The sequence below is a fragment of the Chaetodon auriga genome, chromosome 5, assembly GCF_051107435.1.
Source record: "Chaetodon auriga isolate fChaAug3 chromosome 5, fChaAug3.hap1, whole genome shotgun sequence".
In the NCBI taxonomy this organism is placed as follows: Eukaryota; Metazoa; Chordata; class Actinopteri; order Chaetodontiformes; family Chaetodontidae; genus Chaetodon; species Chaetodon auriga.
In genome coordinates, this window is record NC_135078.1 from 21,122,716 (window position 1) to 21,135,000 (window position 12,285).

Sequence of the window (12,285 nt, forward strand, 5' to 3'; positions counted from 1 at the left end):
CTTTGCAGAGGAAGTGAGGCTAAGGGATCATGATAACTTGTTTTACTTTCCTTTGGAGTAAGCACAGACAGTAGATGTCCCACCTTCACATTGATCCGTTCTCTCCTTTCAGGTCAGGTAATGGTGGAAACGGAGGTGGTGGAGGCTCTTTCCTTTCCTACCTGCAGGAACAGACAGGCCCGGGATGGATCCCTGTCACCGACCCTACACAGGCCTGGGTGGGCAATCAGCCTAAACCCAGGCAGGCCATAGACACCATGATGTCATCAGTATGTAACGCCGTGGACGACCAGTCCCACGTGTCCCAGGAGGCCTTGCTGCAGCCTGTGAGGGACATGGGGCACTCAGAGATCTTGCGGGGCCACTTCAGAGGTACCCAGCCATTTGAGAAGGGTTTGGGCTTCCCACACAGGGTACCAGAGCTGAGGGCCTGGGACGATGTGCGCCTGAAGGGCCAGGTGAGTGTGTTGCTCCTCCCTTGCAAAATACAAGGGATGTTTGTCCTCTATGACAAATAATCATCTATACCAAAATTACACTTTGTTGGAAGTGATACATGCTGCGTGGGCTTTCACTGTTGTGATGGAAAGCCGACAAACTCAACATTTAACAAATCAGCAAAAATAAGACCAAGAGTCTACAGCCATGCTAACAGCTCTGTCAGGCCGTACTGAGGCACAGTGCTGCTCTAAGCTAGATGCTAACATCAGTGTGCCAGCCGCATCCAATAATAATAAAGTATACATGAATGTGTGTCCCAAACTTCATGCCGAGCTGCAAACAAAAAGCGCATGGTGCTGCTAGAGGAAAGATTAGGTGATCACCAATGTCTGTAGGATTTGTCCTCTGGGGACTGTGAATGTCTGGGTAAAATTTCACGGCAATCCATCGAACAGTTGTTGAGATATTTCAGTCTGCACCAAGGTGGTAGAACGACAGAAAGGCAGACATTGCCATCCGCAGAGCCATGCCACCGACATGGCTAAAAACCACTGTGATTTCTACATGTGGATTTTAACGTACAGTAAAAAGTAGAACCGATCACACAACAAGCAGAAGTCCGGTGCATTTTGTCAGTGGTCCTAATTTCTCCAAGAAGTCACACCTGGAAGTCAGACCTAATGTTCAAATCAGAGTCTATCATTATTCATGATAGATCCTAGAAACAGACAGCAAACAAACAATCACACACACACACACACACACACACACACACACACACAGACACACACACACCCAAACACACTGAGGCTCAGGCCCAAGATGGGCACAAACAGCATGTCCAGCCAAATATAGAAGCATTCTCACTGTCCAACTCATGTTACGTGATCCCCACCCCTCTCATTCCCACGTGTTAACTTTCTGGCACAACACCACCACATCACACTGTAAAGGACAGTCTCAGCCGTCAAAGTGTGTGAGAGCAGAAATAGACTGTTGCCTTTGTGGGTTTGCTTTTGTTTTTGGTTCACAGTGATGAAGAAGGAGCCCTTTAGCTCTGTTCAGTCTCACTTTAGCTTTTGTGGAATTATGTTGCAGCGTGTTGCACTGCTGTATAATTGTGATATGGTTTTTGAGGAAATGTGCCCACTAGACTGTGTGGATGAGAAATAGTTTGTAGTTAAAGTATGAGCACCTGAAGGAAGTCAGGGTGCAAGTTTCTCCGAGCTCTTACCACAGAGCCCCACTGGAGTAGCGTGAGGTATTTAAAGCCCACAGATCACATGGTCAGAAAGAGAGAGAGGTGGGAATAGCAGCCTCCCAAGGTTGCTTTTGCTTTGGTTTGATGTCATTGAGTGGGTACTCCTGACCTGACAGTGGGAAGGAGAAGGAATAGAGACCCGAGGAAAGGGCCCACCGCCCCAGCTAATGGAGGACCGACATGAACTGAAAGACAAACAACCAAACTGCGACTGAATCCGTGACAGAAGGCTGCAGCTGTTACCTTTCCTCTCAGTTGAGAGAAGTGCTGCGCGAGGGAAGCAGGCGTCGCTGAAGGCCTAGGGAGCCTGTTGTCGTGTTCGTCCGTGTTGATTTGCCGGTGATCGAAGTGGGGCGATGTGGGCCCTGGTGACAGAGCTGCTCTTCAGCTTCGTGCTGCTGGCTTTCCTGGTCATCAGCTGTCAGAACGTTCTCCACATAGCCAGCGGCTCTGTGCGGTCCGTGCTCACCTACATACACGCTCAGCTGGACCGCGAACTCGGTGAGGTCGAGGGAGTGGCTGATGAAGAGGAGAACGTCACCACCAGGGTTGTCCGCCGCAGAGTCATCCTCAAGGTACAAAGAGAGGGACAGAGGGCAGAGTTTGGAGAGAGGATTTACAGGCTGGAAAACAACCGTGACAGGAGAGAGAGGGAGGAAATGCTGTTTGGTGAAAGGCTGATGGATGAAGGGTATTTGACCAAATGCTGAAGTGAAACAGGATAGGTTTGTGGTGATAAGGGTAAAAGGATTGTCATAAGTGGCAGTGAGGATTAACTAAGGAGATTGTGTACATGAGGAAATGTGTACGACAATGGCAAAAACTGGCAGAATCAGTACAACAGCAGTAACTCATCCTCCAGTTGTTTGAGTCGAATTGCTGCACGAATGGGGCTAAATTTATCTTCTGCTGTTACAGATGTAAATAGATTGTCTTGGCCTCAACAAGTTTGGACTCTTGTTCTATTAAAAAGCCTCGTGGACTCATTTTTCTTCTTCTGTACCTCACACCTTGTCAACGCCAACACAAATATTGACATGTTTAATTCAGGTCCACACTGACTCCACTGGCCCTTGTTCGTGCTTCTCCGGCTGTAGGAACTTCTTGCTTATAAATAGCTGTGTAGACATGCTGCAAATTATTAGGGGCTGTAACAGCATTGTCACGAACCTGAACTGTGTCACTAAGAAACATTAGTGAACTCCATGGATTCTAACTGTTGGGTTTACATGCTTCCACAAACGACCCCTGACCCCTCACCCATCTGTCGGTCATCTGCTTCTCTGTGTTTCCAATTAGTGGAGAGGTTTATGGCACGCAAATAATGACACTGCAGTGACAGCTATTTTAGCATGCGAGATTCATTATTTACTGGGTGCTAATTTCATTTCATCATTTAAAGTTTACTTAGCTTTTTATGCTTTGGGAGGTCATATCATGTAGCAGGTACATTAGAAGGAGGAAGTGCAGCTTATGGTTTCTTTAAAAAGTGTTATTTAAGGGTATAAATGCTTTTCTGTCCGCAGGGCGATGAGGTTGAAGATCTTCCAGGGGAGCAAGTGAGCGAGGAACAGTTCACGGATGAACATGGAAACATTGTCACAAAAAAGGTCAGCCATGTCAACATGTTTCTATGCTGGATTCTTAAACTGGCGTCTGTTTCCCTTATGTCAGTGTCACAGTGCTCACTCAGCATCTCCCCACAGAATGATTATCAAGCAATAATCATTGCAAAGTTCATCAGCATTCATCACTTATGACATTACACTATGGATAAACTGTATGTGCACCAAAAATGAAACGCTTTCCTTTATTTTATAAACTTTCTCCATAACTATTTCTTTATTTCACCAACTCTGTCTTTTCACTGCCTTATTCCCACTCTCTGCCTCCATCCATCACTCTCTCCCACCCTCCTGTGTGCGTTTGTGATAGATTGTGCGTAAGGTTGTGCGCAGAGGGAAGGGTTCAGGTGAGGAGGGGGTTCAGGAGGTGAGCGTGGAGGGTTCTCTGCAGGACGCCAACGAGCTGGAGGTTGATCCTGAGCAGTTCATGAGCTACGCCATCCTGGGCCGGGACAGCAGCAAGGTGGGCTTCTGATCTGCAGACAGCTCTCTGTTGGCCTGTGAGGCCTTGCAACATCTGAGGCTCCCGTTATTAGCTAGGATGTGCAGGGAGCTCTTAGAGCCCAAATGGACTGAATGAGATCAGGTGATACAGCTGAACACCATCTGTGTAGCAGCTAGTTTATAGTGAACCAGGGACTCTGTGCAGCCGTGAGCTTTAAAGTCTCATCTCATCGTGGTTTATCAGGCAGATCCCGACAGTCCCTGAGTAGCTTAACCTGCATGAGCTTCAGCATTACAGGCTGAGAACGCAGTGTGTTCTCATGATCTTAAGAGCAATAGCCCTGTTTTATTGTGTCAGTGCTAAATCGCAAGTGAAGACTGAGTGCAAAGTTTGGATGGTTAATTGTTTGATGGCTGACCTTTGGGTACGTTAATCTCCACCCAGACATTATTTCCTCATGTTCATCTTAAGCATGCAAGAAGAACAAATGAGTCCACTTTGCACTGGTTGCTTTGGGTTCATCATTTTAGGCATCACAAAGCCTCACCTACACGTCATATGTTTGTTTCTTGCACATTAATGACTGAATGAATTGATTATGGCTCCTTGCCGTGGCTACATTTTCCATTCTGTCCTCTCCGCCTCTGTCTTTTTTGCCTTCATTAAAGTTTATAGTCCTTCAACTTTGACTGTGTGCTGTATCACTCAAACCTGCAAGGCTCTCTGAATCAGAGCTGCGTCAAATATCAAATATCATTTACGATCTTTTACATTTTTTTTTTTTTTTTTTTTACTCTACCTGCAGGAAGTAGCAGAGGATTGGGCTTTTACACATTAAGACAATTCAGAGTATTCTTGTACATTGTGTATTGTCTTATGTGGTCAAATCCCAATCATCAGAAATCAATTAAAAAAATGTGTTTTCAAGTGTTATTTGACACAGGTCTACTCTGAATCGCAAAGACTGTAGATGTTTCTGATGCCCTCTTATCTTCAACTGTCTTTCCAACTGCCACCCATCACTTCTGTCCCTGTTCGACTGTTTATACATAATTTCTTTCTTTCTCCCCCTCTTTCCTCTCCTGTTACTTTCCTGTCTCTCACTTTTCTATTACATCTCCTCTTTGTTTTTCTTGTGGCATTATTTCCTTCATTCCTTTCTGTTTTCCTCCCTCATCTTTTTCTTCCTGTCACGTCCCCTTATTTCACCCTCCCTTACTAACACTCCCTCAACCTCCTGTTCTGCTCCCGTCATCCCGCCTCTTCTCAATCCTCGTCTGCCGCCAACCTCTCCCCTGATGTAGCCCGATACTGTGGATGTGAAGAAAGGTGCTCAGATAGTGAAATGTGCCACTCTGCGGAGAGTTAAGCAGTGAGGCAGACTGAGTGCTGCGTCCCCGCAGGTACGGGACTGACCCACAGTGCCTCGTTTGACCTGTGGGCTAGACCATTTAATCCAGTCTCTCTGGATTAAATGCATCTGAATGTACCTTTAATTCAATACTAATGATACGTAATGTGATGCTGGCACAGCAAAATGACACTTCAGGTTAACAAATAGTTAAAATATAAATTGACGCTTAAAAAAGAAGGAAAGAAACATTTATGCCTGACAGTCTTAATTACTTTTTGCCCAAAAAGTACAAAATTTACTGAGTTTCAGTCAGAATTAACGCAGATTATATAGAGTAAAATATATCCATATGAACCTGAGGTTATACTTAATGCCCCAGTAATTTTCTTTTTGAGAAGTTTTAGAGAGTTCACAGAATCTGTTTCTTCCATTTTTACAACCTCAACAGTAGACATTCAAGCTGCTTGCCTTCTGAAAAATGCTTTGTCATGTTTACTTTAGATGGACTTATATTCGTGAATAATAGCAAACATGCACCTAAATGTACTAGTCAGAGAATTGACATTTCTTTGTTTAAATCACCGTCTTTGTATGATAATAATTTCTCTATAATATCTAATTCATGTGCAAAAAATATGTTTCTATATTCAAAATATTGTTTTGCAAGAAATTATGTCAGGCCAGTTTATTTCTTGGTGCATGTCGTGACAAGCTGGAAAAAGGGTTGGCATAATGTGCACTCAGCAAAACAAGCGACCAAAAAGGATCTTGCAATGTGACAGCTCTCAAGGTCAAAGCTGCAAGGCCAGTTGTCCTGTGAATTGCTATCTGGAGCCACTGTGGTGTGTGTGTGTGAGTGTGTGTGCGTGTCTGTGTGTGTGTGTCTGAATTGCCCTTTCTAACATAAAGGCCATGACATTCCTGAGATTACTGATATTTCAAGCGACTCACTACTGAATGTTAAACCATTTTTGCCAACCATTTTTGCTTGAATGCCTCTGCAGAACTAATGTGTTGTTTTATGCAGTGTTACAATTAAACTGATTAAAATTAGAGAGGAATCTGGGCCATGTATGGATCAGTTGAAGGGAATTTGAAAGATGAACAATTTAGCCAAGGCCATTTTAAGGACCGCATATAGCAGTGTACATATCTCTGACTCAGAAGCACATTTGCGATGACTTCCTGCAGCTTGCATGTTGTTTGCTCGTCAGTTGTATCGAGACAAAGGTGTAGCTTGTTCTAAACCAGCTTGTTTTCCTCTCTCCACAGAGTTCTCCGCAGGATTCAACCCCCTCACCAAAACCATCCTACATGGACACATGACCAGCAGCAGCTGACAGGAGGAAGAACATACATAAAAAGGCAGACAGACAGAAATGAAGGCCAACAGGCACCGACGCTATGACAACCACAGCACGCACCGGAAGAGAAGGATACGGATTTACTTGTAGTTTTTATTACCTTTTTTTTTAAAGAAACCATGGGAAAAAAAAACATCTACTACTAGGCTAGAAGCATGATTTCGTATAAAACAAAAACCAAACACAAACAAAAAAAAAAAAAAAACTAGCAACCAAAACGTGCTTCCTGTTATCTGTATCAGCATGAGTGACTGCTGCCGCATGGCCTGTCTTTAACTACAAATACTGAGGGAATACAAGGGTGGGGGGGGTTAAACGGGTGGGGAGGGATGGGGAGGAGACACTGCTGTGTGGGACAGGCATGCAATGTGGGGTATGGTCAATCACTGGCCCGTTTTCTAATCCAACAGGGGAAAGTTTATCAGTCAAAAAAGGGAGACAAAAATACTGAGAATCACATCATCTCGAGGCAACAGGATACTCCCCCTCCTCCCTGCCACACTCTTCCAGCTAAGAGCATCACAAACTAGTTTAAACCTGTCCCAGTGCTCTCAAAGTCCAGTAAAGCTACGATTATCACCCAAGGATATCGGTGTTGTACATAATATCGTATGCACTAAAATGCTCTACGTGACTGTGCGTTACGTGTGTTGTTTATGTTCTAAGATCCCTCTGCGATGCCACTGATGCTGCTGTTTCAGGTACATGACAGTTTCCTCCCTGTTTTTCTCGTTTGGTTCGTTTGGTCTGAACCTATATATTATTCTATATATCTTGAGATCTTTGTGGGTACAAGAACATACAAATGTTGTGTCGCTCTGCCTGTTTTAAACGTCAGATTTTTGTGTGTCGGGTTGTTTGTTTCTTTGTGCTGTTCATGTGCTTTTCGCCCTTTGCTTTTGACATGTCAAACTGTAGAGGGAAGACATGCTGTAAGTCATTTACTGTGCTGTGGGTTTTTGAGCTCTGGGAGGCAGGTTTCTGCAGTGAACCTGCCTCCCCGACCTCCCCTCAGAGTGGTTTGCCTTGTGGAGAGGGTGACAATGAGATACATGGTGAGTGACGAGATTTAACCTACTCTACCATCCCGCTCCTCTGCGTCTTCTTGTCCCCAGTGTGCTGTAACCTTGTGAGGTTTTGTGTTAATCAGATGTCCGTCTGAGCCAAAATCACAATACCAGTCTTCACTCTCAATCTTGCCCTTATCGCCCTACCTCCACCCCTCACCCCCTCGCCCCTCCAGTCAGCCTCTCAGAGTAGATGTAGCAGTCCTGCCCACCTCCAGCAGGGGGTAGGATCCCACCTTCAGCAGTGTCTGATTGACCTCATCATGCAGTATATAAAACCACCATACATGAGGTGCACTTATACACCATCTCACCACCACCACCACCACCAGAAGATGTCACTCGATGAGGGTACAGTAGCTGAAATGCTGGTAATAATGTAGCACTGGTTTGACTGGGTAAAAGATGAAGAGTCAGCTGGCGAAAGGAAAGTGTCGAGTCGAGGGTCGAGGACGTGTTGAGCTTTGATGTTTGTCTCCTTGGCAGTTCTTAGGAGTGTAGCAAAGACAGTCAGTCACCAATCACTGTGATGAGAAACTGTAATACTGACCCGCAACTGTGAGCCTGACCCTTCCCGAAGCATGTCTCTTGTTTCACTCCTTTATTTTGTCCTTCTTTTCATGATTTACTGTCTTAACTGTACTCCAGAAGAAGCAATAACTGCTTACAAAAGGAAAGGAGTGTTTGTGTGAGTGTGTTTGGGTGTGTGTTTGAGTGCGACAGAGAGACAGGATTTTAGGATCATAGTTCATGTTCTTCCGAAGATCGGGCTTTCGATCTGTTAATCACAGCTTTAGGCTACTCCTCGCTCCACTCAGAAATGATGTCAGTACATTAGTATCCCACATTTATCACTTTGCCTCTCTACAAAATGAAACGCTTCAGTTTTACACCGAGATTGGGCAAAAACTGGTATGACTGCGTACCAGCCATCCCATCTGCAAAGTGCCCAGTGTCTGTTTGTTACTCATCAGGGAATGTAGGTGTGTTCAGTCATAGTTTTTAAACCTTAATGACATTCATATGCACCTTGAAAGAAATCCTATTGTGTGTGTGTCTGTGTGTGTGATTTTAATATCACGTATTCAGTCCTGGATACTGGGACATGTCAAAGTTGTGATAATATCACAGGAAGTAGTATTGCAAATGGACAAAGAGCAGAGGCTCTCAGATTACACGTGTAATTCTAATTCACATATTTTTTTAAAGTTGATTTACCTCAAATAAGCGTGCCATCTCACATGATACCGATTTACCGTCATGCATTTGTTCCAAACGTCATGCTACACAGTGGATGCTTTATTATGGAAAAATATGTAAGTCACAAAAAAACATTGCAATAATCACCCATCAATAAGTGTTTTAGTACGGCTTCACAGCCAGAGATGATGAATGTAAGGTCTTGGTAAACTGTAAGTCTTGTTGTAAAGTAGTCATCTGTGTTGACTCTGTACTTTAGCAGACGATAGGGTATTCACTCTGTTGTTTCAACTCAATATCTGCTGTTGATTAACATGAACATTCATTACGAACATACAAATCATGCAAGAGGAGAGATTTAAAGAGAGAAGCCTCAAATGGGTTTTTGGACACTTTAACAAATATCCCTTCATCAGATATTGTTTCTATTTTACTATCTTTTTTAATAACCACAAAAAGTTAGATGTCAATAAAGATTACACAGCAGTGTAATGGTGTATTACCCCTTATGTTATAGCATACGGTTTGCTCTCTAAGGGCTCATATGCTTGGGTTGGCTGAAGCAGGGGCCGCTTATCAATCCACTGCTGATGTCAAGGTTGGAGCAAAGGGGTGTGGGGGGGTCTGATGAAAGGACAATAAGGGGGAGCCCTCTGAAGTTAGATGGAGTTGTGGGGAGGCTTGGTGGCTCCGATGGCTAGTCTTTCAAGATGACAAGCATTTTTCCTCAACACAACCTTCCCCTAATTTCTACCCCTCTTTACCAAATATAAGGCTGAGCCGGTTCTAAGGCTTCCACATGGTGACAGTTTGAACGCGGTTTGACGGGAGGAGTCCGACAAAGTGCAAGCACAGGGAGGAGTGGTTATGACGGAAAAATTCAGCCCTGCACTGAGGGACGACTGAGATGATGCCATGCACCAAGTTCATGCAAAAATATTAACTGTTGCAAAAACTAGAGAACACGTGTATATTCCTTTAGAATGGATTGAAGACATTATTAACGCAATAGCATATTACTCAATACTAAGGAATGCAACTGCGCACATGCACAGAAAATGTTTTTAACATAAAAGGCTATATATATATGAAATATATGAAAATATATATATATATATATTTACTTAGAATGCTATGCACCCTTACTTGTCAAATGGGATTCTAGTTATGTTATGGATGTACTTTTAGCATCATACAGCTGTAGCTACCAAGAGACTGTTGAGTTCTGGGTAATGCCTGCAACCTGGGGATAAATAGGGATCTTGTGGGTATTTTAACCTGTTTTGTTTGCTTTTTTTATTGTTATGGAGAGTCAAACATGAATTTAAAATATAAATGTAAAAGCCTTTTAATCCAATCAAATCCGAGGACATCTATTGACAATTTACTCTGTACACCAGCTCAACATTTACAAAATTAATAAAGAAATGAAATGTCTTTGTGTATAGTGTGTATACTTTTATGTGAGACACTTCATCGACATGCACCCAACCACTCTGACCAAAGTACCAAATGTTTAACATAATGGCCTCAAGCAGAGCTACTCTTTGAAAGCCTGCGAACGCACCAGTAAATAGTCAAATTAATGCACCAGTGGGTAAAGCGGTTTGCCTGAAAACATGGTAAGATGAGTCATTTATTCATTAATGAAATAAATGCAGTTCTGCAGAACCAGCAGCTATTTCTTGTCTCTGTCATAGATTAAGGCTGTAATTAAACTGGTGTTAGTTTAAATTGGTCTTTTATCCTAATTTGTCTCAGACGACCTTCCGAGTCGTGCTCTTTATGATGACACGGATCTATTAAATATGCGTTTGCAAACAAGCTGATGATTCCTCAGGATAAAGCTCTGTGCAGTCATTGCACAGACATTATGCACCAGCAGGGGGCGGTATGCGTTCGTTTTGTCCACCTCGGGAGCAGTTTCCTCTGCAGCTCGGCTGTGTTGTTTGTGTGCATGTGCAGAGTGAGTGGGAGCGGAGGAGCGTGTTCTCAGGTCCTTTTAACAAAGAACCTGGACACTCTCCGTGTGTGTGAGACTGCGTGTTGTAATGTGACATATTTAGATACTACTTTTCATCATTTGCACTTATGAAAAAGAGGTATTTATTTTTATTTATCCGAGAGTAGCCATTCTTTTGAGCCAAAGCAATATCTTGAACAGGCGCGGCGTGGCTTTGTTGTTTTGTCAAAGCAAGACTTTCTGCCTGTTTCATGTTATTTAGTTAGCTAGTTTTAGTTAATTATAGTTGAGAGAAGATGTCCACTGACTGCCAGAAGACCACTGCCAAGGCCATCCCGTCGACCAGGAGGGTGACCATCAACGACTCGACGCACATGCCCCACGACTACTCCACGACCCCCGGAGGGACCCTGTTCAGCACGACCCCGGGTGGTACGAACTGTTGTTGTCCATCGTGTTAAGTTGTATGTGCCGAAGAGACGTGCTGTTTCCTGCGGCCATACATGATTTGTACTCTTCTTCAGTCGCAGCTGTTTGTCAGTGAGTGCAGGGCATGCTCGGGCTAACTCCATGAGGTCGGCTGCTGTCAAACGCCACTGTACAGAATCAGCTGCTAGCTCTGCTAAAGCTAACTGCTAACGCTAGCTAGCAAGTGTTGGAAAAGAGCACAGGAGTTCAGGGGGTTACTGACCCTGCAGCGATAAAGTATGTGGGTGATGTATGCTCATACCACTGCTTTCTCTGTAAATGAGACGTGTTTGCGTTTTTTACTGAGGGTTTTATCAGCTGATCTCGCAACGTTAGCGACACCCTCTGTCGTCTGCTGCTAATGATGCTCGTGGTCATACCTCACCGACAACTAAAGCTGTGATTGGTGCTTTCCACTGTGCGTTAACTACCAGATTTTCGTTAAAGATGTTTTAAGTGGTCGCCTGTCGCACGTCAAATCGTGACAGCCGCACAATATAAACAGTAACACCTTGTCATCTTCTGATTGGTTCTCATTGATCATGTGTCATTAGCACCTCCCTTGCGGATTGTATGTGTTTATCCGTGCAAAGCTGATGTGCAAGACCCCCAAAATTATATTAATTCTTTTTTAATATGAGCAAGGTTTGATTTCTAGACCCTGATACACTTGGCACAATGTAAAGCATTTCTTTTACTCAGCATTTAATTTATTTTAATAGTGTGAGTGTGTAGCATAAACTGGCAGTACCTAATCTCACAGTCAGAAGACACGTTTTCCCGCCTCTTCACACAACAGGTACCAGGATCATCTACGACCGGAAGTTCCTGCTGGAGTGTCGCAGCTCTCCGGTGGCCAAGACTCCTCCGCACGGTCTGCCCAACATTCCAGGAGTGACCAGTCCCCCCTCTTTTGACACCAATGAGAAGGCCCGCAATGGAGAACTACTGAACAACAACAACATCACATCTCCTGATTGCAGCAACACTGGTATGTGCACACCTCAGACAGACATCACAGAGGGGCCATGATATGTCGAGTGAAGGATTCAGTTTTTGAATTCACGTAGCCGCTGAAAACTGCAGCACTGATAAAA

The 12,285-nt window shown here is 44.0% G+C and overlaps 2 protein-coding genes across 29 annotated transcripts in view; both read left to right on the forward strand.

Moving 5' to 3' along the window:
- ank1a (ankyrin 1, erythrocytic a) overlaps positions 1-6,708 on the forward strand; it is an 84,063-nt gene extending 77,355 nt beyond the window's left edge. For 11 of the 27 annotated variants that reach the window (XM_076730029.1, XM_076730049.1, XM_076730031.1 and 8 more), the window contains 5 exons: positions 113-458; positions 3,229-3,312; positions 3,638-3,790; positions 5,077-5,175; positions 6,399-6,708. In XM_076730029.1, the coding sequence (XP_076586144.1) occupies positions 113-458; positions 3,229-3,312; positions 3,638-3,790; positions 5,077-5,148 (655 nt within the window). In that variant the 3' untranslated portion in view covers positions 5,149-5,175; positions 6,399-6,708. The remainder of the gene's footprint in view (positions 1-112; positions 459-3,228; positions 3,313-3,637; positions 3,791-5,076; positions 5,176-6,398) is intronic. The other 16 variants (XM_076730041.1, XM_076730053.1, XM_076730043.1 and 13 more) reach the window with 4 other exon arrangements.
- Positions 6,709-10,695: 3,987 nt separating this feature from the next.
- eif4ebp1 (eukaryotic translation initiation factor 4E binding protein 1) overlaps positions 10,696-12,285 on the forward strand; it is a 2,833-nt gene continuing 1,243 nt past the window's right edge. Inside the window, exons 1-3 of one of the 2 annotated variants that reach the window (XM_076731803.1) lie at positions 10,703-10,859; positions 10,983-11,152; positions 11,988-12,179. In XM_076731803.1, coding sequence (XP_076587918.1) covers positions 11,017-11,152; positions 11,988-12,179 — 328 coding nt within the window. In that variant the 5' untranslated portion in view covers positions 10,703-10,859; positions 10,983-11,016. Of the gene's footprint in view, positions 11,153-11,987; positions 12,180-12,285 lie in introns of both variants that reach the window. The other variant, XM_076731802.1, reaches the window with a different exon arrangement.